The sequence below is a fragment of the Tenebrio molitor genome, chromosome 9 (assembly GCF_963966145.1).
Source record: "Tenebrio molitor chromosome 9, icTenMoli1.1, whole genome shotgun sequence".
NCBI lineage: Eukaryota > Metazoa > Arthropoda > Insecta > Coleoptera > Tenebrionidae > Tenebrio > Tenebrio molitor.
Window position 1 is genome coordinate 18217875 of NC_091054.1, and position 26291 is coordinate 18244165.

Consider the following 26291-nt stretch of genomic DNA (forward strand, 5'->3'; position numbering starts at 1 on the left):
GATAATAAATATTAGGTAAATCGTAAACATAAATCTTCAGTTGTATTTTTTTTAAATTTCATCAACACCAAATTTACAGTTCTTTCTTATCACAAATACAAATGTAGAGAACCAGTTAAAAATTTCAATGATTTATTTAAACATCATGATCATGAATATTTAGGGCAAAATTAAATAAACTTTTTGCTCGACACCAACTCTACACAACATGTGTACAACACAACGTTCTTCTCGTTATTGTTGAAAGACCTGCTTCTTTAGAGTAGTCGTAAATCTCATGAATAATTTATCAGTAATTGTCAAGACTTCTGAGGGAAATTCCCGATCATTTACTACACGCAGCTGTGACAAGTCTGGTTTACACTTCGAATAATATATTCAAATCCAATTAAGAAGATAATATAAGAAACATTTCTTCTTTGTAACGCACAATCTTGCAACAATGCGGTTGCCTCAACTTCTCATTTTTGTTATCTTCATAAGTGTCTCAAGCGCAGACGTTTAGGTTATGACACCTCTGGGTAAAACCAAGACTCTGCATTGACATCAAGGTTGCGCAAAACAATCTGGGACTTTCAAAGAATTAGCTAGGCAAAAGCACAATGAACTCAGATTTGAAATAAGTACCTAAGTGTATTTTCTTCTCACTTTGTTACCTCTGGTTTAATTTGTAAATATTAATTTAATTATTTTTCTCTGAAACATACATATTTTCACACTAGTGAGGAAAGAAAATTTGTTTTCACAGTAGTGCGTTAATGATGTTTCTCTTTTGGAGCCACTGGAAAAGACGACCAGTTCTATGCACCAATGCTTTGTTGAAAAACCCATTTCTCGATAAATACCTAGATATTATGAATTATTTATTTATATTGTTAAAGTTATCACGGTGAAATTCCCGCCTATTCATTATTCATAAGTTTGATGTCTGTCTCATTCTTCGAACACTATTTACAAAACAAGAGAGGGGATAATATAAAATAATAGAATTCTTTATTTCGAAGACACAGTTCACAGTTGCTGAGATGATGTGGTGGTATCCACTTCTGCTGTTGGTTGTCTTAAAATGTGTTTCAAGTGCGCAAAATGTTCACGTCAAGACACCCTCTGGTGAGATTGAAGGTTCAACTTTAACCTCACGATTGGGCAAGACCATTTATTCATTTCGGGGAATTCGCTATGCCAAAGCACCAATCAACGAACTCCGATTTAAGGTAACTAAAGTGCCACCCTTATTTCTTTACAAAGTGATTCCCCACACATTGTCAACTTCTCGACACACTCCTACTTACAGCGTGATCAACAATGACTGAGTCTGTTGGCAATGAAACAATTGAAAATACTGGTGATTTTTGGGTAATTGTTCACTTTAACTACTTCTGGAATTTTCGCGTTTTTTCTGGCTAGACAGCCTCAGGGCGTCCTCCTAGATAGTTTCCCACTATCTACCTTGTGCAAATGCCTTTTTTCTCTCTTGTTGTGTTTCAAGGTCGCGCCAATGTCTTAGTATAACTAAAGGGTAAGGAAATTTTTCATTTGCACAAGGTTTGACTGGTGGGAAACGATGTAGGAGGACGTCCTGAGGCTGTCTAGTCAAAAAAAATGCGAAAATTCCAGAAGTAGTTAAAGTGAACAATTACCGATTTTTGTCTAGTAATTGGCACTGACCACGCACTGACCGGATGTTCTAACTTGAGATGACATTAAAAACATTCTTGGTTATGCAGGTTATGTTTATACTATTACAAAAATGAACCTTTGTTGGTAAATTTTAAATTGGCCAAATTTCATTGTTAGTAATTGTTACCAACAGACTCAGTCATTCTTGATCACCCGTATAAAATACAAAAATACTCGTAAGTTATAAGATTTGTCATCATTTTTTCCAAAAATAATTTCAAGAGAGAAAAATAGTGTAGTATTCAATGAGCGGATAATGATGGCTATAACTGGTGAGGATGATTTTGGGTCACGAGTCGCAGGCGAGTGGCGTAATTCATCCGAGCGAGTAATAGCCATTATCAGCGAGTAGAATACTATACTTTTTCTACGACTATGAAGAGAAATTGATACATAAGTTTCATTATTAGACAATCTGAAACTGATAATTATTACTTTGTAGTTTGTATACTTGGTACCGTTGCATTAAAATTTGCTATGATATTTGCAGTGAGTTTTGAAATTATTATTCAACGGGCCGTAGGTAATGAATCCTGTTATCCAATGAAAAATACTTTAATAATAATTACAATGTTATCCAATAGCAGTAGAAAAATAAAATTCAATTCAAAGTGAAAGATTTTGTACCAGAATTTAAAAAATTAATCAAAGAGAAGTACAAATTGATTAACAATTGTTATCAATATTTTTTTTCTGTAGCCTCCTGTCCCGGTGGAAAACTGGAATGGTACCTACAACGCCACCGCCGATGGTCCTAATTGTCCACAACCCGCAACAGATCCAGTTTCGGAAGATTGCCTCTTCTTAAACGTCTACACCACAAAAGTAAATGTTTAATTTACTTCTATCTTCCAACTCAAAAAATTAATCTTCAGCTTCCTGATGGTACCAACAATCCCAAACGTCCGGTCATCGTTCATATCCATCCAGGAGGATTTTACGCTTTCTCTGGACGAAGCAACTGGGTAGGACCTCAGTATCTCATGGATAAAGAAGTAGTCCTGGTCACTCTAAATTATCGTTTGGGCGCTCTAGGTTTTCTCAGTCTAGGCAAAGAGTCTCCTGGTAACTACGGTCTTAAAGATCAAGTGGTAGCGCTGAGGTGGATCCAAAAGAACATCGAAGCATTCGGAGGTGATCCTGGTTCCGTCACTCTGCACGGCTACAGTGCAGGTGCTTGGAGTATTAGTCTTCACATGGTGGCACTTATGTCGCGTGGTCTCTTCCACAAAGCTATTCTTGGCAGTGGAGCAGCTTTGGGACAGTGGGATTTACCCTATGCTCAATTGGACCTGGCCAAGAAACAAGCACAGATAGTAGGATGTCCTGATACCACTCCCAAAGAAATTATTGATTGTTTGAGGACCGTACCGGCAGAAAAACTAGGAAATTCGTTATTCCAGTTTAGGGTAAAGAAAAATTCTCTTGTTGTAAGAGCGAGAATTAACAACTGTTGACAGGAATTCGGTTCCAACCCTGTGTTAATATGGTCACCAGTTGTCGAAGACGATTATGGACAAGAACCGTTCCTTGATGAACCTGCACTTAGATTGTTTAGATATGGAAATTTTCAAAAGATTCCAATAATGACGGGAATAACCAAAGATGAGTTCGCCGGTTTAGCTGTTGGTAAGATTATAAAGTGACTACAACTGATTACTTTATGTCAAAAAAAGTAAATGTAGCAGGTGCATGACTAGTTTCGTGACAAACATTAGAATTAGAATTCAGATTCTAAAGCAACAGTCAATTTCGAGAATTCAAGGAGAGTTACTTTTGCTTTTTACTTTTACCTGTAAAGAATAACTCATTATTTCCTTCCTCACTTAAAGGTGATTCCGCTTTGTTTTTTTTTTTTTTTATTTCATTAACTCTGAAAACTTCTTAAGAATGCTTGCAACAATATTTCTGAGTTGGTGAAGGGTTTCGCCAATATTTCTCTTACAAATGAGTTACGACCACGTTTTTCGAGGAACCTTAGATTAGATGAAAATAATAAAAATGATTTTTTACATATCACGGTTAAACGTAGCTTTAACGGCACTTGATATGTCATATTTGTTGACAGAACTGGTCCAAAATGCAACACTACTGAAACAGTTAGATGACGATTTCGAAAAATACGCTCCCATCTGTTTTTTCTACGAAAGGGGAACAGAAAGATCCAAAGACATTAGCAGAAGCATACGCGATTTTTATTTGGGAGACGAACCATTAAGCAATGCCTCTTTGAATGGATTGTCCAAGGTAATATCTTGTAAGATTGGAGCATACAATATTTAATTTCAGAAAATAATTCTAGATCTATAAGGACATTGTTGGATTTCCAGTGGACAGAGCTGTGGAGCTTATTTCTAGAAAAAGTAGTAAACCGATTTATTACTACGAATTTACTTATCAAGGCCGGTACAGTTTTTACTACCTTCCTGGAACCAACAATACAGTTCCCAACGGTACCTACAATCAGAAATTATTTTTTATGTTGATTAATAAAATTGTTGCAGGAGTGGCCCACCATGACGATTTGTTGTATTTGTATTACATCTCTATCGCTTTTCCATTTTTTGGTCCAAATTCACCGGAGAGTAAAATGATAGAGAAGATGACTTCGATGTGGGCCCAGTTTGCCAAAACTGGGTAAGTTATCGTTATCAGTTTATTTTAAGTTGGTGATTTATCACATTGATTTAGAAATCCTACGATTGCTGGTGAAGTCGAGTGGGAACCATACAGTAACGACACTAAGAAATATATGGAAATCGGTGAAAAACTGACTTTGAAAAATAATTTGTCCGAAGAGAGATATGCACTCTGGAGAAAACTTTTCCCAATTTTTCCTAAAACTGTCTATTATACATTTTAATTATTGTATTACACGAATAACCAATAAAATTGATTGATTGATCAACTCCAAACAATCAAAACAGCGATTTATGAATACTAGTGTGAAAAGTGCAGCTTTAAGTGTCTTAAACGCATTACCTTCAAAATGACATTTCGCGATCGCATAGTAGTGCGCGAAATCGACGTTCGCCCACCACTATGCGGTCGCAGGCAATTTTGAAGCACTAGTGCGCGAAATCGACGCTCGCGCACTAGTGCTTCAAAAAGAATTCGCGTTTTTGTGCATTCTGAAAATAATTTGACTTGATAATAATAAAATCTGGTTTACAAAATGCCATTTCTTCAATTTGGATGATACATGACAAATCAGACATAATGTTCGTTTCAAAAAAATTGTACAAACTTCGATGCACACTCGAGTAAATGAACACTCGCTCCTTCGTCGCCCGGGCCTCAAATAATGCGCTCATGCCCGAAAAATGTTTTCTCGCACTCATTTCGTAAATACTTAACTATTTTCGAAGACTATCGTACAAGATTTTATCTTTACGCCATTTAAGAATGAAAAAATATTTTGACGTTTCTTTGAAGAATTAATTTCATAAAATATCAAAAGTGCCTCAGATTCTCAATCCGATGTCAAACCGTTTAAGATTTTTTCTGTAATTAAGATACTTAATGAAAACTTGTTTTTATTCTTTGGTTACAAACAACCCTTTTAAATTATCATGTTTCCATGACTACAATAAATTTTGATTAATTAATTTTTGCAGAAACATTTTTTCACACTAGTGGGAATAGAAAAGGTGTTTTCGCTCTAGTGCGTTAAGGTGACCTTTTTCAACCTAAAATGACAAAACACCTCTTTTGGAGCCACCGAAAAAGACAGCCAGTGCTATACAACACAGGTGCAACGTCTTTATCTATAACATTTTGATTCTTTGTTGAAAAACCCATTTCTCGATACCTAAATTCCATTCAAAAATCAAAAAACCACCAACGTCGCTTTTACAGGGATGGGCGGTGTCGACAATTTGTGTCGACGCGTCGACAATTACGTAGATGTCGACAAATTGGGAGCTGTCAACAATGTCGACAATGTCAAAAAAGTCGAGATTCCGACAATTAAAGTTTTAATTGCATTCAGAAAACGTCCTTACTCTCGAAATAAAAATTTAAGAAAAGTGATGGTTTTAAATGCACTCTTCATGTAAAGTAACGCTTAAGGTATAAGATTATATGGCAGCACTAAAATTATCCCAATAATGGAAACCAATATTGGCGTTAAGATGGTTGTCTTGGCTCGTGCAGCTGCATCCCTTTTCTTTCGTTCAGGGCAGGGATTAAAAATTTATGATAGAACATGTTTTTGCTGTTTATTGTAAATTTTGTTATTGTAACGAAATTCCCTTTAGTACTTTGTGTCTTGGAAACAGTAAAGATAATTTGTAATAGTATTGTATATTTAATAAATAAATATAATTTCGTCGGTACGCATTTGTTTTGAGGCCGGCTCTGGAATTCACAACAGAGAATTGCTCGAAGGATGATTTATGGTTGGGCTGACCGCCTACTGCAATTGCGACAAAAGGAACGTTTATCTCCGGCCAAATACTTTTAAAGGGCCATATAATCTTATACCTTAAGCGTTACTTTAAATTTTGTTCTAACGGTATACAGGCTGGTCCAACACTTACCATTTTTGCGATTACACGTTTAATAATTGTCCAAAAATTATGAAACTCGGTAGGCACAATCTACAATTAATATTCTATGATTGAGCATCAGCAATTTTTTTCAATTAAATTTTTGTGATGGAGCTAACTTTATAGCGATTTAATATCAAATTGGTCCAAATATTGAAAGCTTTTTTTTTCTCTATTAGTTACAGAACTCCTCACCTTTTTGATTGATCCACTTCCGACTTTGAATTATAATTAGGTAAGACCGTTTATGGTAGAGCTGAATAGGACAGCTCGTAATGTGATGGCCCTCCAATAAATCTTTTTGACGCAGGGCTGTCGGCTCCCCCGAAACCACCAGTACTGGTGAAATTCCAGTTTATTATAGAAACGATTCGCAGCAAGTAAAGGATTTTTCTTTAAATAAAAAATAGATATTTTAGAAAACTGAATATTGAATAATTTCAACTTCATTACGTAATTTATTTGAAAAAAGAATGTTTGCCGAAATTGCTAGGCGTAAAATAGTCGAGTTCGGCCCTGACCTGCAGTTTGGCGATGGGGTATTGTAAATCTTACTTCTGGTTTGGTTTGTGATTAGGCACTTAGTGTAACTGCGTCATAAATTCCTGTCAGTTGTGCGGCACCTTCTTTAATTGCAAATAAATCGGCAATGTGATACGTTTTAATTTTTTTTATTTTCAGATTTCTGTTTTCTGTATTAGTTTGAATCTATTTAGAAAAAAAAAATTTTTTTTGAATTTTGATTAATTTTACTTTATCGCGTCTTGACGCGAAACCCAATTGATAATAATAAATAAAATAATGGGACAGGCTTATAGCTCAATAATGTGTGTCTCTTCCTAGCCAAGCGTAAATTTTTTCGATAATTAGAATTAGAATTAGAAACCGCGTAATCGCAAAAATGATAAGTGTTGGACCACCTGTATGTACGCATTTCAAAATAAATTCAATTCTGAAAAATTAAGTAAGGTTATGTCATGTTGTTAACGAACATCAACTACTTTCTAGAAGCCTTTTTTGTGATAAATTAATAGGAATGTCAGATTATTATCAACGCATACAGTTTGGATAAATTTTAAAATAAAGTGGAACAAGTCTTGCTGCAGATTTTCGCTAATATTTAATTGATTACAACCGGTTGTAAATCTAAAGTTTTAAATTTGACACTTGTCAAAAAAAAATCCAAAACAATCAATTCGAACAAATATCGGTATCATACAGAATAACAGAATATCTACTCGAATATGTATATGAATCAAAATCTGATCTAGCTTGCTATGAAAACTTGTCTAATTTTGAGTCTGCAGCTTTATATGTAAAATAAACAAGAGAACAACGAGAAGGCACACTACCTTGATTTGCAAAAATCACCTTTATTGACTATGACATCAGATGACTCCCTCAATGATTATTTATTCATTTTTACCGTTATGTTTTAAAATTTTTCGCTACGGGACTGCGGCCGGTCGGGACCGAGTTAGGTAGAAAATTTCAAGGCAAAACCGAACATCTGGCAGCTTCAAAAAATTGCACCCTTTAACGCTCCAAATTGTTGTAAACAGCACCGACCCAAACAAAGCCTTTAATAAACATTGCAGTGCCGAGTATGACACTTTATGACATTTATCTGACTCTGAAGGCCGATTTAATAAAACTATAATAATCACCACATACAGGGAGCGGCATTGTGTAGGTGTATTTCCCAAAGTATTACAATTAAATCTGAATTTACTAAAAACGATCCCTGTACTGTAGTTTCAATTTGGTTGTAGGTCGTAAAATTTTATGGTACTTTAAGTTAAAGATCTTGCGGGGCTTATAAATCCTAGTTTACCACTAGCAGGTAATATTTTAAGCAAGGTTGTATTGTACATTTGGTATATTTGCATTGTACGGCAAACGGCACGCGCCGCATCCCAACCTTTTCAAACCCAACCATTGTGCCCGTTAATCGCTCATAATATCCAATAAAATTTTACGACCTACAACCAAATTGAAACTACAATAATTGAGGAAATGACTGTTCGTTCGGAGTTTCTACCTGATTTGACAAGAATTATGAATGAGACAAAAATGACCCTTATGGTAAAACATTTTTAAGGTAAAATTACAATGAAACGGTCGGTACCAACATCTTCATCTGATGTCCCATCGGTTTATTAGTCTGGCCTTCAGAGTCACATAAATATCCTAAAAGATGTTTGCAAATTTACGTTTTTAATTTTGATGCAACGCCAAGAAAACAATTTGCAGACCTTTTGACGGCTTTCAATTAGTTGTTCTCTGATGCCATACCCGCACAAAGCTTCCGTATTTGGTATGACGTCATTTCGGCGCGGATGAATCGGCGCACAGCGTTTCGGCGCTACGTCAATTCGGCGCAAAGACAAATCGGCGCAATGACATATCGGCGCACTAACATCACTAGATCAACACACTACGTGTAAGGTAGCGCCATTACATTCCTTCCATCATATTAACAATTTCCCTCCACCACTAAAAATAATTGACAATAATTATTTTTGTATTATTGGTCATTGTTCACTTTAACTACTTCTGGAATTTTCCCGTTTTTTCTGGCTAGACAGCCTCAGGACGTCCTCCTACATCGTTTCCCACCACTCAAACCTTGTGCAAATTAAAATTTTCCTTACCCTTTAGTCTTTAGTTATACTAAGACTTGGCGCGACCTTGAAACACAACAAGAGAGGAAAAAAGGCATTTGCACAAGGTTTGACTGGTGGGAAACGATGTAGGAAGACGTCCTGAGGCTGTCTAGCCATAAAAAACGCTAAAATTCCAGAAGTAGTTAAAGTGAACAATTACCGTATTATTACATAATATATGTATACATATTACTGTAATTATTAAAGTGCGTTTATTGGATAACAGGATTTATTACCCACGAGTCGTTGAATAATAACTTCAAAACTCACCGCAAATCATAGCAATTAGTACCGTACAATCAACAATCATTATAGCAAAGAAGCATTTGAAATTTTAAACGTATGTCCAAATCTGAAGTTCAGACGTTCAGATTGCTCTGGAAAGAATAATAGTACAGAATGAGCAACAATAACTGTTTCAGTTGGCAATAAAAAAATTTACATAAAATTTTCAAGACTGTGAATTGTACCTATTTCGGTTTGTTTTATTGACATTATTGACAGCTGGTATACATTTTAAATTTAAACGTCTTGGTTTTTGTAATCTTTTATTAATAAAATGGTTTTCTCGTTGGAATATGGCATAAAAGTCACCAAAAATCACCAGAATTTATTGCCAACTCAATCAGTACTTGTTGCTTGTTGCTCACACGGTAGTACTATCGCGGCCAAAATAGTTTGGTCGTCAATGTGATATATTATATGAAATTGAGTATAAATGATATTCAATTGTAAAGCAAGCTTTAGGATGTTTAACCTTATTTTTTACTGTTGTCAAAATTATTTCAATCCAGCAGTGTCATACGGGTGGGGTACCTAAATCCCAGCTGCGGAGGCAGGGTTCAAAAGCAAAAGATCAACATGGTCGCGGTTTAGACAACCTTCAGAAGCAAGTAAGACGATTCTATATTTATCAAAAACTGAAGATGCCATATTTTTGACAAGAATAATTTGAAATTGTCATGTATATTGACATTAATACTTTATTTACATTTGAAGTGTCAAAAAGTGACGACCAAAGTATTTTGGCCGCGATAGTATGTTATTATAGATACTCCCAAAACACAAATTTCGACATTAGCGCCTATTTATCGTTGCGCCGATTTGTCGTTGCGCCGATTTGTCTTTGCGCCGATTTGTCGTAGCGCCGAATCGTCATACGCTGAATTGTGGGGCGCTGATTTGGCAGCGCCGATTTGTCGTGGAACCTCCGTATTTACATAGTTGCCTGTTTACCTATGACACTTATCGCTAACATTTAAAATTACAACTAATATGAAGTACGAGTAGGGAGTAGGAGCAATTGTATTAGCTGTTCACGATTGATTTAAACACGCAGCAGGCCAAAATATTTTTTTGTTAGTTTGGCGCAAGGTCTCGTCATCGGTCATATGACGTTTCGTTATTAAATATTCGTCTTGTTGTCAATTCTGTAATTGATTTATTTAGTACAATTCAATTATACCCTAAAATCGATTTATTATGCCACATCAGTCACATCACAATCTTGCCAACAAAATGTCAGATTTTCATAGACATTACGAATTTGAAACAATCGTGAATAATAAACTGTTGGCATATGTACGACAGTGCATGTGATATTTAAGACATACATAACCTCACATTATTACATTCTCCGACATTGTCGATATTGTTGACGCAGTATCGACGTTTTATCGACATTGTCGACATTGATGACATTTGATGACATTGATGACGTATTGTCGACGTGTCTATGTCGACAAATAAAGTCGACGCGTCGACGCCCATCCCTACGAGTCGCGTTTTCTTCGATAATTACTAATATTCCACGTATTCATTATTCATAAGACCACATGTCTAATAGGAAGTCCGTTTCATTCTTCGAACACTATTTACAAAACAAGACATGGATAATATAAACAGAATTCTTCATTTAAAAGACAGAGTTGCTAAGACGATGTGGTGGTATCCACTTCTCCTGTTGGTTGCCTTAAAATGTGTTTCAAGTAGGCAAAATGTTCACGTTACAACACTTTCTGGTGAGATTGAAGGTTCAACTTTAACCTCACGACTGGGTAAGACCATTTACTCATTTCGGGGAATCGTTATGCCAAAGCACCAATCAACCAACTTCGATTTAAGGTAAATAAAGTACCACTTTTTCTTCCTTACTTAGTGGTTCCACACATATTTGCAACATCTCGGCACACTTCTATTTATAAAATACGAAAGCAAAAGTTTGCAAAGAATAGATTTGCAATGAAGTATTTTTGTACTTCAGCCTCCTGTCCCGGTGGAAAATTGTAGTGGTACCTACAACGCTACCGTCGATGGTCCTCTTTGTCCACAACCCGGAGTAAATCTATTTTCCGAAGACTGTCTTTTCTTAAACGTCTACACCACAAAAGTGAATATTTAATTTGTTGAAATCTCCCCAATCAAAAAATTTATCGTCAGCTTCCTGATGGTACCAACAATCCCAAACGTCCGGTCATCGTTCATATCCATCCAGGAGGATTTTATTCTTTGTCCGGACGAAGCACCTGGGTAGGACCGCAGTATCTCATGGACCAAGAAGTTGTCCTGGTCACTCTAAATTATCGTTTGGGCGCTCTGGGCTTTCTAGGTCTAGGTAAAGAGTCGCCTGGTAACTACAGACTTAAAGATCAAGTAGTAGCGCTGAGGTGGATCCAAAAGAACATCGAAGCATTCGGAGGTGATCCCAGTTCTGTCACTCTGTACAGTGCAGGTTCTTGGAGTATTACCCTTCACATGGTGGCAACTGTGTCGCGTGGTCTCTTCCACAAGGCCATTCTTGGCAGTGGATCAACTGTTGGACAGTGGAATTTATACAACAATCAGTTAGCAATAACCAAGAAACAAGCACAGATTGTAGGATGTCCTGACACCACTCCCAAAGAAATTGTTGATTGTTTGAGGACCGTTCCGGCAGAAAAACTAGGAAATTCGTTGGTCCAGTTCAGGGCAAAACTCGATTCTTTGTTTTGACAACTGTTGACAGGAATTAGGTTCCAATCCTGTTTTGATTTTGAAAAGGTTCCGGTCATGGCCGGAATAACCAAAGACGAGTTTGCTGGTTTAACTATCGGTAAGATAGTGGATTAGCTTTGAAAGTTGCCAAATACGTATGTTAGCAACTGGGCGCTTGATGCCAAAGAAAAGTTAAAGCGTTGGGTTCATGACTAGTTCCGTGACAAAAAAGATAGAGAACATTTCGAATTAAATTCAGATTCCAAAGTAGGAGTCAGCTTCGAGAACCCGAAGAGAGTTGGCTTTCTTTCTTGTTTAAAGTTTACCTTCAAAGTACGACGTGGTCTTTCTCCTTTTCCCCAAAAGCAGTTTTGCTTGGTTGATTTTTTTTAATTTCAATAACCTCGACAAACATTTCTAGAAATGTTTTGAAACAATAGTTCTCTCATAAAGAGTGTACAGTTTTTTTCCAAAAAAAACTTGGTCTAAATGAAAAATGATAAGTGATAGATCTCTACAAAAAAGGGTTTTATGTAGCTTTAATGGCACTTGCAATATTATATTTCTCCTCAGAAATGGTTCAAAATGCAACATTACTGAAACAGCTAAGGGACAATTTCGAAAAATACGCTCCGATTTGCTTTTTCTACGAAACAGAAACAGAAAGATCAAAACAAATCAGCACAACCTTACGTAAATTTTATCTAGGAGATGAACCTTTAAGCAACGCCTCTTTGAGTTGATTATTGAAGGTACTATCTTGCCTCAATAGATTAAACAATACTGCATTTCCGAAAATAATTCTAGATGTATAAAGATGTGGTCGGATTTCGAGTGGACAGAGCTGTTCAGCTTATTTCCAGAATGAGTCCCAAACCGGTTTATTACTACGAACTTGCTTATCAGGGCGGTTACAGTTTTTACTACCTTCCTGGAACTAACAATACAGTTCCGTATGGTACTACCAAAAATAGCTTTGATTTTGGTTCTTGCTATTGATTTTATTTTGCAGGAACGGTCCACCACGACGACTTGCTTTATTTATTTTACATGTCTATTGCTTTCCCATTTTTCGGTCCAAATTCGCCGAAGAGTAAAATGGTAGTGAAGATGACTTCGATGTGGGCGCAATTTGCCAAAACTGGGTAAGTTATCGTCATCAGTGTATTTTAAGTTGGTGATTTATCATTTTGATTTAAAAATCCTACGATTGCTGATATAGTCGAATGGGAACCATACAGTATCGCCACCAAGAAATATATGGAAATCGACGAAAAATTAACTTTGAAAGAGAATCTGTCTGAGGAGAGATATGCACTCTGGAGAAAACTTTTTCCTATTGCAGGATCTTAGAAGCTTTGTGTTATACATACACATTAATTATTGTATTGGTTCAATAACTAATAAAATTGATTGATTGTTTTTTTAAATCTATTAATTCCAACAAACCGCAAATATTGTTTTGGCCTCCTCAACGATAAATGACCTGTTTACACATTTTGAACAGCTTTGCGGTCGTGTCTCAATCTAAAAACCTCGCTCTGTAAAATGTAGCCTACCGCATTTGTAAGACCGAAAATATTTTTAAACGTCATCAATACTTCTACATAAAAAAAAACTTCCAAATAACTCATTGAAAAAGACTTCCGATTCTATAATCGTAGGTACGATGCCTTTACGTGTAGCATCTTTACGTTTTGTTAAAAAATAGCTTCTTAAAATACCTAGATTTCATTAATAAATAATGTATTGGTGGGGTTATCACCGTGAAATTCCCGTTCGTTTATTATTCAGGCCTCTGATAAGTAGGTTTCATTCCTCGAATAATGTTTGCAAAACAAATTATTGGATAATATAAATAGCATATTTTATTTGGAAGACTCAGTTGTCAAAACGATGTGGTGGTTTCAACTTCTCCTGTTAATTGTCTTAAAATGTGTTTCAAATGCACAAGTCACAACACCGTCGGGTAAGATTGAAGGTTCAACATTAACCTCACGATTGGGCAAAACCATTTACTCGTTTAGAGGGATTCGCTATGCGAAGGCACCGATCAGCGAGCTTCGATTTAAGGTAAGTACGACCCTCTTGGTTCCCAACATATTTACGAACCCGCGACAGTCTCCTATTTATCGAACAACAACAAAAAAATGTTTTTCTACTGCAGCCCCCTGTCCCTGTAGAAAATTGGAGTGGTACCTATAACGCTACAGCCGATGGTCCTCTTTGTCCACAACCCGCAGTAAATCCAGTTTCTGAAGATTGTCTCTTCTTGAACGTGTACACCACAAAAGTAAATGTCTAATTTGTTTGAATCATCCCACTCACAAAATTAATCTTTAGCTTCCTGATGGTACCAACAATCCAAAACGTCCCGTCATTGTTCACATACATGCAGGAGGATTTTACGCCTTCGGGGGACGAAGTGACTGGGTAGGACCTCGGTATCTCATGGACCAAGAAATAGTCCTGGTCACAATAAATTATCGTCTGGGCGCTTTGGGCTTTCTAAGTCTAGGCAAAGAGTCTCCTGGCAACTACGGACTTAAAGATCAAGTGGTAGCGCTGAGGTGGATCAAAAAAAATATCGAAGCATTTGGAGGTGATCCTGGTTCTGTCACTCTGTACGGCTATAGCGCGGGTGCTTGGAGTATTAGTCTTCACATGGTGGCAAATATGTCGCGTGGTCTCTTCCACAAGGCTATTCTTGGTGGTGGGTCAGCTTTGGGACAGTGGCGTCTACCCTACACTCAATTGGATCTTGCCAAGAAGCAAGCTCGCTTTGTCGGATGTCCTGACACCACTCCCAAGGAAATTATCGACTGCTTGAAGACCGTGCCGGCAGAAACACTAGGAAATACTTTGTTCCAGTTTAGGGTAAGTATATTTCTTTATTTTGTGACAGAGTGTATTGGAAGTGTTGGCAGGAATTCGCTTCCAATCCTGTACTGATATGGTCACCAGTTGTCGAAAGGGATTATGGACAAGATCCATTTCTTGATCAATCCCCAGTCAGGTTGTTTAGAGATGGGAATTTTCAAAAGATTCCAGTCATGGCGGGAATAACCAAAGATGAGTTTGTCAGTTTAGCTGTTGGTAAGTTTGTACGACTAGATTTAGACAAACCTATCTTGTAACATTCTGAACAAAAAAAAAGTTCTTGGAACTGTTAGTTGTTTGCTTGATGTCAAAAAGAAGTGAAGATGATTCTTTACACAAAACTATTTCATGCAATTTTAGTAGAACTTCCAATATTATATTTATTCGGTTCCAGAACTGATACAAAACAAAACTCTACTAAAACAATTCAACGATGATTTTGAAAAATACGCTCCGATCAACTTCTTCTACGAAAGAGGAACAGAAAGATCAAAAGAAATTAGCAGATGCTTACGTGAGTTCTATCTGGGTGAAGAACCTTTAAGCAACGCTTCTTTCAGTGGATTATCTAAGGTACAATTTTGCATAATACGAAAAAAAATAAATTTCAGAAATCATTCTAGGTCTATAAAGATATAGTGGGATTCCAATCAGACAGAGCCGTGGAGCTAATTTCTAAAAAATGTTCCAAACCAGTTTACTACTACGAAATCACTTATCAGGGCCGATATAGTACTTACTATCGTCCTGGAACCAACGACACAGTTCCTTACGGTACTACCAAACATTATTTTTGATTTTGGTTCATGTTGAAGAAATTATGTTGTAGGAGTGGCTCACAATGACGAATTGCTCTACTTATTTGACATCCCTGTAGGTTTTCCGTTTTTCGGTCCAAATTTCCCGGAGAGGAAAATGGTAGAGAAGATGACTTCGATGTGGGCGCAGTTTGCCAAAACGGGGTAAGGCGTCTAATGTGTTTTGAATTTGTGATTGATCAATTTGAAATTAGAAATCCTACGACTGCTGGTGACGTTCACTGGGAACCATACAATATTCACACCAAGAAATACATGGATATCGGCGAGAAATTAGTGTTAAAAAACAATTTGTCCGAAGAGAGATATGCTCTTTGGCGAAAACTTTTTCCAGTTTCTGGATATTAGAAGCTTTCTCTTGAATAACCAATAAAATTGATTTAAAAAATGCAAAACAATTTTTAACTGTATGTATCTAAGTTTATACGTCTTTAACATCTTCATTTCTTGTCGAAAATACAAACACCTAATTACCTACTTATTATATCGTATCACGGTTATCAGGGTGAAATTTCTCTTCATTTTTGCTTAAAAGTCTGATAAGTTTGCTCCATTCTTCGAGTAATATTTACAAAAGGAATCAGTAGATAATATAAATAGAATTCTTCACATAGAATTTCGAATTTAAATTGTACCTGTCATTTGATCGGGAGGATCCTGAGGATCTAGTTCGGCCTTCAAAGAGACGACTATTGCAGATTTTATTTCATTTCACATAGAAGACATAGTGACAAAGACGTTGTGATGGTTTCGACTTCTTCTATTAATTGTCTTAAAGTGTGTCTCAAATCAACAAAGCATTCAAGTTACCACACCTTTGGATAAGATTGAAGGTTTAACTTTAAGCTCACGATTGGGCAAGCCCATCTACTCATTTAGAAGAATTCACTATGCGAATTTAAAAATTATATTAAATGTCCAAAGAGGAATAGAAGGATGTTCAAGTAATTATTATGTCAAACAATATTTTGTTACTTCAGGCCTCTCTCCCAATGGTAAAATGGAGTGGTACCTACAACGCCACCACCGGTGGCCCTCTTTGTCCATAACCGGCAACCAAACTAGTTTCAGAAGATTGCCTATTCTTAAATGTCTACACCAACAAAGTAAATGTTTCATTGCTTCAATTTGTCCAATCAAAAAATTAATCTCTAGCTTCCTCATGGTACCAACAATTCTAAACATCCGGTAATGATTCATTTACATGCAGAAGGATTTTACGCCTCCACAGAGTGAAGCAACGTATGGATGCTTTGAGGTTACTAGATCTAGGCAAAGAGTCTTCTGGTAACTATGAAATGTTGAAGCATTTCGTAAAAATTATCAGAATTCACAAGAATGGTTGCTGTGTTGGCACACTCCAGTAGGAGACAAAACTGAGTCTGAAGAAAAATCTGCTCGTTCACGCCTAGGCTATTTAATCTGCTCTACCATAGGAGTTCTATCTTATTTTGTAACTTTTGCCTTCTCTATCATCTTCTATAAGACTTTTAAACGAAAGCAAGACGTAACTTTGTTTTACTCTAATCCTGCTCAGGAGTGAGTAATTTTGTTTTTCTAATTTTGACATATAAAGTGACACTTTTCAAAATTAATTGACGTTTGTAAACGTCACACTTTTCATAACTGGTTACGAACTGACACTGTCATGTTTTTTGTTTTTAAGCAAAATAACCGTGCCTACTTACCTACTTGATATTTTAACACAATAATAATTTATTATTAATGAAATTCATTACTTCGTTTAACGTTTGAAGAAACTTTTTTTTGTCAAAATTAGAAAAAATCTTGTATGTAACACGTTAGGAAATGCAATTTTGTGTAACTCGTGTGATTTTGCGGGATCTCGCTGCGCTCGTCCCGCAAATATTCCACTCGTTACACAAAATAACGCATTTCCTAACTGCTTACATAAATAGCTATTGTCTTTTCTGTTTTTAAAGTTTCAAAATTTAAGATAATTGGGAAAAAATTTTCAACTTCCTGATGTTAAAAGCTCTTATCACATATAAACAATTATTTATATTAAAAAACCTTGAAAGTTGTGTTTTACTTGATTTATCAAAACTGATAAATAAATAATTGTTTATTTAAATAAATTAATTAAGTGTGTTATCAGTTGTTTATTTTCTGTGTTTAATGTTTTTTTGCAAAGCCGAGACGCTAGTAAATACATTGATGACAGCACAGGTAGTCTAGGACCTAAACTGGACACTTGTGGCATGCCAGATATCTCTCCTTTCCTTGCACACTGTTCAACTAGCTAAAGAAAAAAGGAGTTGGTCCCAAAACACTTATAAATCTGCTACTTCATTAATTGTTTATCAATTAGATTTACCAATTTGCAAATCATTCTTAATTATTTTTTAAACCAATTCTGACATAACTTTGATAAGCGTGTCAACAACGATTCAATGCATGTTTAGAAAAAAAAAATCAAAACGGAATATGGAATACTCTTTATCACAGTGCAATGTTTTGGATAATGTATTCTTGGTGTCATTGATGAAAAACCCGCACAATAACAAATTCTCGAAACGTGTAAATAATTCATGTGACGATCGTTCTTTTAAATCCAATTTATGTATTAATGCTATTCAAACCTTAACAAATGCAATATGACATTCCAAGATATATCAATACCACACATAATAACAACCAATACGAGTATGTATTAAAACAAGTACTGTTTATAATGTGTAACATTTAGACAATGCGGTCTTCACAACCACTTATTTTGCTTTTTATAAAACATATCCAAGGCACCACAGCTTTGGGAAAAATTGTGGATACTACCTTGACCATTAGGTTTTCCAAAGATGTTTGATTAAAGACAATTCAACCATTTTCTACTACAGTAGTACCTTGTAGTACCTTGATCATGTGGAAAAAGAACTAACGTCTATTATAACACCACCATCGACCCATCGACGCCTCTGCTGTCAACAGTTCGGCAGATATCTTCTCCGAGGATTATCTCTTTCTAAACGTCTACACCACCAAAGTTACCATTTCTGATTTGGTATAATTCTCAAACTAAAATTTCCATTAGTAGCTTCCTCGAGGCAAACCTAACAATGCAAAACGTCGTGTCCTCGAGTCTTCATTTCTTTACACACAGGACGTTTTTACAGTGGTACTAGCCGAAGCAAATAGGAAAAACCTCGGTACTTCTTGGACCAAAAAATCGTCTTGGTCACTCTGAATTATCGTTTAGTTTGTTCCATAGGCTTTATAAGCGTGCAAAGAAGATCCTGATAAAAATGGTTTCAGAGACCAAATTGTCACAATGAAGTAGGTGAAGATACAGTGTAGGCTGCAGTGAGTTGTGAAGAATCAATTTCAGCACTCCTACTTCTGCCTCTGATAGAGTAGAATAGAAGGCATGCAATAGTAAGATAATAAAGGCTACACACCTTTAAATTTAAGTGATAATATAATTTCAGACATTGTTAAGCCAAATATACCTGACACAATAGCAAATATAAAACAGAAGTCTTTACATGGGAGATACTTTAAAGAACTGGAACAACCAGAAGTTAATATTCAGGCATCTCATGCATGGCTTAAGAAATCAAATATTCACCCTGAGACGGAGGGTTTTATATTTGCAATACAAGATCGTGTTATAAATACAAGAAATTATAAAAAACACATATGCGGTTTACAATCGATAATTGATAAATGTAGGATTTGCGGAACTGAAGGGGAAACAATTGAACACATTATTTCTTCTTGCACCGTTTTGGCTCAAAGCGAATATAAAAAACGACACGATATATTCGCTAAAATTATACACATGAATTTAGCTGTTAAATTCAATTTATTAAAGAATACACAACCACATTATAGTTATACACCAGAAAGTTGTTTGGAAAATGACAGTTACAAGTTATATTTTGATAGAACAATTTTAACTGACATTCATATTAAGCATAACAGACCAGACATTATAATTTTAAATAAACAACAAAAGCAAGCATATCTTTTAGATATAGCTGTTCCAAATTCACATAATATAACACAGACATATAACACAAAAATTAATAAATATTTAGAGCTGTCCGTTGCTATGAGAAATCTTTGGTGTTTAGAAAAAATTTCGATTTTACCACTTGTAATTTCAGCAACGGGAATAGTACCGCAATCTCTTTTTAAAAATTTAAAAATTCTGGATTTAGATAACACATTGGTAGTTGAAATTCAAAAAGGTATATTATTATACTCATGTCACATCGTGAGGAAGTTCCTTAACATTGACACAGAACATAATACACAACAAAGTCATAATGCGGAGGCGAGACGCCGGTAATTATGTTGATAAGCACTGCACTATTACTTGATAGTAATATCCGTAATAGTGTATGTACTCCGGCAAAATTGCCGTGCCGCCGGGTGGAGGTGGGATAGTGTATTTGAACATCAACGAGAAGCTCGTCCTGAAGGATAGGTTATTCGAAGATATTACTTCTGGAGGAAACTATTAAATGTCTGCGTAAACTGAGACACTTAAACAGTCTTGACAAAAATTTCTCATGTGAAATTAGGAAGCAACGATTTTCTCTTGAATTAAAAAAATCAAAAGTAAAACCATTTAATTTCAAAATATAATTTGAAGCGTTTGTTTTCAAGTTGTTATTTAAGTACCTAGTCTATTTTTTGAGAACCACCTAATATGTGGTCAGAAATTATTAAGAATTATTTTCTTGGCTGCCTAAATAAGAAGTTAATTGTAAAAATATTCTCATTAAGAAATCTTCAAATTAGAAATGCAAGACTTTTGTTATTATTATGATTATCGGTTAATTTGATAAAAACAATAAACCTTGACATGCAGTTAGCACGTTATAATATTAGTGCGGAATTATAAGGTCAACATGTTGTTTTCTTTTGTGAAAACCCATAACTTAGGAAATTCATAAATAAATAACTGATAACGTAATAAGTGGCATTTTTTTAAATTACATTCACATATTTGATAAGTGTGGTATGACATTCTCGGAATCATAAATATGTATTAAAAGAAATACCAGATAACACCAATTGCTTTTCACAGTTTAAGACAATGTGGTTGCCTCAAGTGCTTCTCCTCTTGTTTGTAACCTACAGTTCATCCCGAAATGTGCAAGTTAACACCCCTTTGGGGAGAATCTTGGGGTCCACTTTGACGACACGATTGGGCAAGACCATCTACGCCTTCAGAGGAGTTCGTTACGCAAAACCACCAATCAACAACCTAAGATTTAAGGTAAGTGAAATTGTTTTGACAGTTTTTCCAAAACTATTTTTTCTCCTACTGCAGCCCCCTGTTCCAGTAGAACAATGGACCAATATTTATAATGCTACAGTCGATGGACCTGTGTGTCCACAGCCCAGCGACGATCCAATTTCTGAAGATTGCCTCTTCCTCAACGTCTACACCACTAAGGTTAGTTCCAGTTCAAGAAATTTTAACAGTCACTGGTACACTTGCAGCTTCCTCCAGATGGAAAAACCAATCCAAGACGTCCAGTGATCATATTCATACACGCTGGAGGGTTTTATAGTGTCACAGGACGAAGCAACTGGGTAGGGCCTCAATACTTCATGGACCAAGACATAGTCTTGGTCACTATAAACTACCGTCTAGGTTCTTTGGGCTTTATAAGCGTGGGCAAAGAAGCTCCCGGTAATAATGGTCTCAGAGATCAAGTCGTAGCAATGAAATGGGTCAAGAATAATATTGAAGCGTTTGGTGGCGATCCTAGTTCTGTTACTCTATTTGGCTACAGCGCAGGTGCTATCAGTATAACTCTTCACATGGTATCTCCCATGTCTCGAGGTCTTTTCCACAAAGCCATTCTCAGTAGTGAAGCAGGAGTGGGACCCGCACCTCTGCCTAGAAACCAACTGGATTTGGCCAAAAGGCAAGCCAGAATTGTAGGATGTCCTGACACTAGTCCAAAAGTGATTATCGACTGTTTGAAGACGACGTCAGCTGAAGAACTAGGAAACTCTTTGCCTCAGTTTGCGGTAATCTTAGTTTTGTCTTGTAACAATAAGATAATTCATGATTTAGGAATTTGGTAACAATCCTGTGATAATATGGACTGCAGTTATCGAGGAAGATTTTGGACAGGAACGCTTTCTTACGGAACATCCCATCAAATTGATTAACAGTGGGAGATTTGAAAAAGTTCCAGTTTTGGCTGGAATAACCAAAGACGAGTTTGCCTACAAGGCTTTCTGTAAGATTTTACAATAAATTTTCAAGAGTGTGAAATAGTTTAAAAATTGTTAGTCAATTTCTAAAGAAAAAAGAATTCAAAAACAATATTGCCAAGGGAAAAGAAATGTTAAAAAATATAATAATGATAACTATTTGTATTCTTATAATTTTTGATAATATTTAACGGACCAACGTAAATATAGTTTGTTAATTTTTGTTCAATTTTAGCCATAGTTGACAATGCAACATTGTTACACGAACTCAACGACCATTTCGACAAATATGCTCCCATTTGTTTTGGTTACGAAAGAAATACAGAAAAGTCGAGAGAAGTTAGCCAATCAATACGTCATTTTTACTTGGGTAATAAAACTTTGACCAAAGCGTCTTTAACAGGATTAGATGAAGTAAGTTTTTAAATACCTAATTGTGATAAATTGTGGCCATTACTGTTATTTAAAATTTTAATTAAATATACTGATCGCTCATTGGGTTCGAGAGCAGAAAAATTATTACGATAGTGGCAAGGTTGTGTTCTAGGACACCTTCTTTTTTGCTAAACTCATTACTAAAGAGTCCTTCTGCACTAAACAACTTGAAGATTTATGTTCCAAAGCTATTTTCTCTTAAACTAACAATGCTGTCCAAATTTTTTCCTTCTTTTATATATTTTTATAATATTTTCAGGCTTTTGCTGACTCAATCACTGGATTTCCCGTCAACAGAGCTGTGGAACTACTTTCTGAAAAAAATCCCAATCATGTTTATTACTACGAATTTACCTACCAAGGGAGATACAGTCATGTTTACCTTCCAGGCTCCAACAAGACCATTCCTTACGGTATCTACACATAATTCATTTATTGAATAAAATATTTTTAAGAAATTTTCTAGGAGTGGTCCATCACGACGATTTAATTTACTTATTCTACATCTCTCCAATGTTCCCATTTTTCGATTCAACTTTTCCGGAGAGAAAAATGGTAGACAAATTGGCATCATTGTGGGCCAACTTCGCCAAAAACGGGTAAGTTGCGCACTGTGATGTTTCAAATAGTTCATCTAACGATTGTTTGAATTCAGCAAACCTATTTCTGCTTCTGGGAGTAAATTGAAATGGACACCATATGATAATTGTTCCAAGAAATATATGGACATTGGTGAAAATCTTCAAATGAAGGACCATCTGTTTGAAAACAGATATTCCTTGTGGCGCAAGCTTTATCCACTTTCTGAATATTTGTAATTTTATTATTATCCAAATATGGCTCCAATACAAAAGACGAGTGACCAAACAAGTGTTTTTATCATTATTATTTGATCAAGAAAATTCTAAGTACTGGCAAATAAATTCGCAGCATCTTTACTTGGTTTCACTGATTTAAAATTAGAAGAAAAATATGAATACTAAATAAACGTTGTATAAATAGATACTTTTGTATCAGTTTTTACACAAACATCAACAGGTATACAAAAGTATCTAAAATATTTAAGGTTAACGTCTCTGTCAAAATGAAGTTTCCTTGCTTTCCTTATCTACTTCATCAGTATTAAACTGATGGTTCTGGGTTTGGTGAAGCAATTTCCACGTCAGGTTTTACTGAATTTGCTTCCTCTTCCAATTCTGTTGCCTCTCCTTCCAGTCCAGATTCCATCGAATTCCTTTCCCCTTCAGGTTTTCCTGTCGTGCTTTTCACATTCTCTTCCGTTGAAGCAGTATTCACTTCCACTTTCGGTTCCGTTGAATTACTTTCCCCTTCAGTGTTTCCCGTCGTGCTTTTCACATCATCTTCCACAGAAGCTTTGTTCAGTTCTACGTCAGATTCTGTTGGATTACCTTCCCCTTCAGGTTTTCCCGTCGTGCTTTGCACATTCTCTTCCAGGGAAGCAGTTTTCACTTCGTCTTCAGATTCCGTTGCATTACTTTCCCCTTCAGGTTTTCCTGCCATGCTTTTCACATTCTCTTTCACTTCTGACGACGGAGTTGTCCCTTCCCCTTCAACAGCAATACTTTCCGGGATAGTTTCCGTTGAAGTAATTTTCACTTTCATTTCTGATAAAATGGTATCCCCCTGACTTATTCCTGTAACCTTCAACTTTGGTAGTACATGTACATTCTTAAGGTGTATATCTGACACATCTTCAATTTCTTTATTTTTGCCAGAGTTCCACCAGTTTTTAACGAATCTAACAACTCCGGCTTGAGACAAACTAACTGTGAACGCAGATAGTAAGAAAAAGCAATAAAACACTTTCATTTTTACTTCTTAGTTGACGACAGAGTCCATGCTTATTGTGATTAATGTTATATACTTCATATCATCATTAAAAAGTTTAGAGGCATTTAAAAGTTGATTACAGCGTAAACTTATCGTGTGGAGCAAAGTAGAAAATTAATTGCCATTACGAAATATGTGCTGCTTACAAATTAAAAACAAAATTAAAGAGAGAAATACCGGGTGTATTATGAAAAACCTTTGGTGCTATAACTTTCTTATTTTTTATCCGATTTTAATAAATGATACGTCAAACAAAATCGTTTTAAATGGGCTACAATTTGAATTGATCCAATATTTGTTCTTGAGTTCTGTTTTTGACAAATGATAGTCAACTTTTTTTTTTTCAAATGGCACTATTAACTTTGTTTGCTCAGTTTTATAGAGATTTTTATTTTAAATATGAAAATGTAAACAACCATGCTCATGCATAGAAACAAAAAAAAGAAATTAAAAAATGATGGTTTTTTTTTTAATTAAGCAGTCACATTAAACAGTAATAAAAGTGCATTCTAATTTTCCAAAGTGATTAAAGCAGCTACGAACATTCAAGACAATGTCTATTTGACTCCGGCCAATAACAGAGATGATTTAATAAAAAGAATCATAGCAGTATGTGAACAAATACCACCAGAATTTTTATTAAAGGCCGCAATGGGCGTCAGTGGAAGGTGTCGAATGTGCCTTAGACAGAATGGAGGTAATTTCAAACATTTGCTGTACTAAAGTTATGGTTACTTGATTTTTGGAAATTCAATTTTTTTATTAAAAACAAATTTTTGATTTTTTATTTTAATGTTTATGTATTCAGAAGATAAACATCTATCAGAATAAAGATAAAAAAATATACAGTGCAACTTAAAAAAACAAAGTTAGCTGCGGTTTGTCAAAAAATATAATGTTAAAAAAAATCATAGCATGTCGGGCTATAGTGTTTCTAAAACGATTTTGTTTAACGTATCATTTGTTAAAATCGGATAAAAAATAATGAAGTTATAGAGGTATTTTCATATTTGGTGGCGGAAACAAAAGACTGAGAAATGTCACAAAAATGTTTTGTCAGTGTCAAATTTCTCATAAGCGCCGTAAAAAGGAATGTCTAGGTAAATTTAAATTTTCGCTAAATAGATTGAAAAAACAAATTCTCAGGAAACCAATTTTTGTCAGTGCTTCAAAAGGAAAAGTTATTCTCATATAATCAAACGTATTACAAATTATTTCTCTAGTTCGACGATGAATAACTTTCTTATTGCCAATTTGCTGCATTTCTGTCAAAATCACGAACGTCTTTGAGAAATTTGACACTGACAGTACAAATTTGTGACATTTCTCAGTCTTTTGTTTCCGCCACCAAATATGAAAATATCTCTAGCACCAAAGGTTTTTCAAACTGCATATTAAAAACACGCACAAAGTGGGGTTAAACAGCTGTCAAACTTGTAATCCGGTGGTGCGTTCACAATCGACTCTTCAACGCCAGATTTAAAAAAATACCCATTACCGTAGACCTGTTACTAGAATACTTGAGATCATAAATGGGATTTTAGGAAATGTTTTGATTTAATTTGTGTTAGTTATGGCGTTATTTCTTGTTAAAATCATTTTTTGGGATCCGCTAATCCTTATCATGAAGATTTCCCTGACGAGTTCTTCTTGATTTTGGAAAATAAAATTCTTTCATTAGACAATCCCCTACAAGGTTTAACATTTCGTTTGTCTTGTAACAAGCAAATGCCATCGAGACGAAGTTAAAAGAGCATTTGCTTCTTATTATGCGTTCTAAATTTTTACAATGCAAAAATTTTGACCTTGCAAGTTCGCCAAATAAATGTCACGAGCCGCCACTGCGTACAAGCTCAATAAATAAATCCAAATATGCAATAACAAATAATATTCCATTCTTGCATTTGGTGTGTATATCTAATATTTGTGGTAGGCGTATACGCCAAACGCCGATTAAATTACTAAACGAATTGATCACTGTTCAAACGCCTTTTAGTGAACGATGTTCGAAAAAGTGGTCAAAGTGAAGACTCACAAGAGCAGACAGTCCAAAAGGCCGAAACGAAGACGTCCGAAACCGTTCAACCCACGAAGCTTCGTAATCAAAAGGGTGAGTCCTTAATTGCTTCATCTAGATTGTTTTGTGACCTTGCCTTGCTCACCGATGAGTAAAAAGTGCAAACATTTGTTACGTTACGTTTAAAAATAAAACAAACCCACGACAAACATCCAAGTTT

At 35.5% G+C, this 26291-nt stretch overlaps 4 protein-coding genes and 2 pseudogenes across 7 annotated transcripts in view; all 6 read left to right on the forward strand.

Moving 5' to 3' along the window:
* The first annotated feature begins 991 nt into the window (after window positions 1–991).
* Window positions 992–4588, forward strand: LOC138138287 (juvenile hormone esterase-like). The gene is made up of 8 exons (XM_069058121.1): window positions 992–1214; window positions 2380–2505; window positions 2556–3089; window positions 3141–3309; window positions 3749–3927; window positions 3983–4133; window positions 4185–4317; window positions 4372–4588. The coding sequence occupies exons 1-8, from the start codon at window positions 1026–1028 to the stop codon at window positions 4541–4543; spliced, it is 1653 nt and encodes a 550-aa protein (XP_068914222.1). The 5' UTR covers window positions 992–1025; the 3' UTR covers window positions 4544–4588.
* A 6053-nt stretch (window positions 4589–10641) lies between these two features.
* LOC138138633 (esterase FE4-like) lies at window positions 10642–12004 on the forward strand (annotated as a pseudogene).
* Window positions 12005–12616: 612 nt separating this feature from the next.
* Window positions 12617–13232, forward strand: LOC138138995 (esterase E4-like; annotated as a pseudogene).
* Window positions 13233–13695: 463 nt separating this feature from the next.
* Window positions 13696–15965, forward strand: LOC138138334 (juvenile hormone esterase-like). Its single transcript, XM_069058176.1, has 8 exons — window positions 13696–13942; window positions 14037–14162; window positions 14213–14746; window positions 14797–14965; window positions 15144–15322; window positions 15373–15523; window positions 15579–15711; window positions 15762–15965. Exons 1-8 carry the CDS (start codon window positions 13766–13768, stop codon window positions 15913–15915), a joined length of 1623 nt encoding a protein of 540 aa, XP_068914277.1. The 5' UTR covers window positions 13696–13765; the 3' UTR covers window positions 15916–15965.
* A 4611-nt stretch (window positions 15966–20576) lies between these two features.
* Window positions 20577–23206, forward strand: LOC138138320 (esterase FE4-like). The gene is made up of 8 exons (XM_069058159.1): window positions 20577–20815; window positions 20870–20995; window positions 21043–21579; window positions 21626–21794; window positions 22004–22182; window positions 22463–22616; window positions 22670–22802; window positions 22859–23206. The coding sequence occupies exons 1-8, from the start codon at window positions 20633–20635 to the stop codon at window positions 23019–23021; spliced, it is 1644 nt and encodes a 547-aa protein (XP_068914260.1). The 5' UTR covers window positions 20577–20632; the 3' UTR covers window positions 23022–23206.
* Window positions 23207–25991: 2785 nt separating this feature from the next.
* The window catches only part of pyd (polychaetoid), a 37116-nt gene continuing 36816 nt past the window's right edge, over window positions 25992–26291 (forward strand). The window contains exon 1 of one of the 4 annotated variants that reach the window (XM_069059353.1): window positions 25992–26164. In XM_069059353.1, coding sequence (XP_068915454.1) covers window positions 26057–26164 — 108 coding nt within the window. In that variant the 5' untranslated portion in view covers window positions 25992–26056. The remainder of the gene's footprint in view (window positions 26165–26291) is intronic. The other 3 variants (XM_069059357.1, XM_069059355.1, XM_069059358.1) reach the window with 3 other exon arrangements.

Excerpts from the sequence above, each read along its gene's own strand:
- LOC138138287 (XM_069058121.1), top strand. The coding sequence starts at position 1,026 with ATGATGTGGTGGTATCCACTTCTGCTGTTGGTTGTCTTAAAATGTGTT. Across the intron at positions 1,215-2,379 it reads TCAACGAACTCCGATTTAAG|CCTCCTGTCCCGGTGGAAAA; the intron begins GTAACTAAAGTG and ends TTTTTTCTGTAG. Across the intron at positions 3,310-3,748 it reads GTTCGCCGGTTTAGCTGTTG|AACTGGTCCAAAATGCAACA; the intron begins GTAAGATTATAA and ends ATTTGTTGACAG.
- LOC138138334 (XM_069058176.1), top strand. The coding sequence starts at position 13,766 with ATGTGGTGGTTTCAACTTCTCCTGTTAATTGTCTTAAAATGTGTTTCA. Across the intron at positions 13,943-14,036 it reads TCAGCGAGCTTCGATTTAAG|CCCCCTGTCCCTGTAGAAAA; the intron begins GTAAGTACGACC and ends TTTCTACTGCAG. Across the intron at positions 14,747-14,796 it reads ATACTTTGTTCCAGTTTAGG|GAATTCGCTTCCAATCCTGT; the intron begins GTAAGTATATTT and ends AAGTGTTGGCAG.
- LOC138138320 (XM_069058159.1), top strand. The coding sequence starts at position 20,633 with ATGTGGTTGCCTCAAGTGCTTCTCCTCTTGTTTGTAACCTACAGTTCA. Across the intron at positions 22,617-22,669 it reads CAACAAGACCATTCCTTACG|GAGTGGTCCATCACGACGAT; the intron begins GTATCTACACAT and ends GAAATTTTCTAG. Across the intron at positions 22,803-22,858 it reads GCCAACTTCGCCAAAAACGG|CAAACCTATTTCTGCTTCTG; the intron begins GTAAGTTGCGCA and ends GTTTGAATTCAG.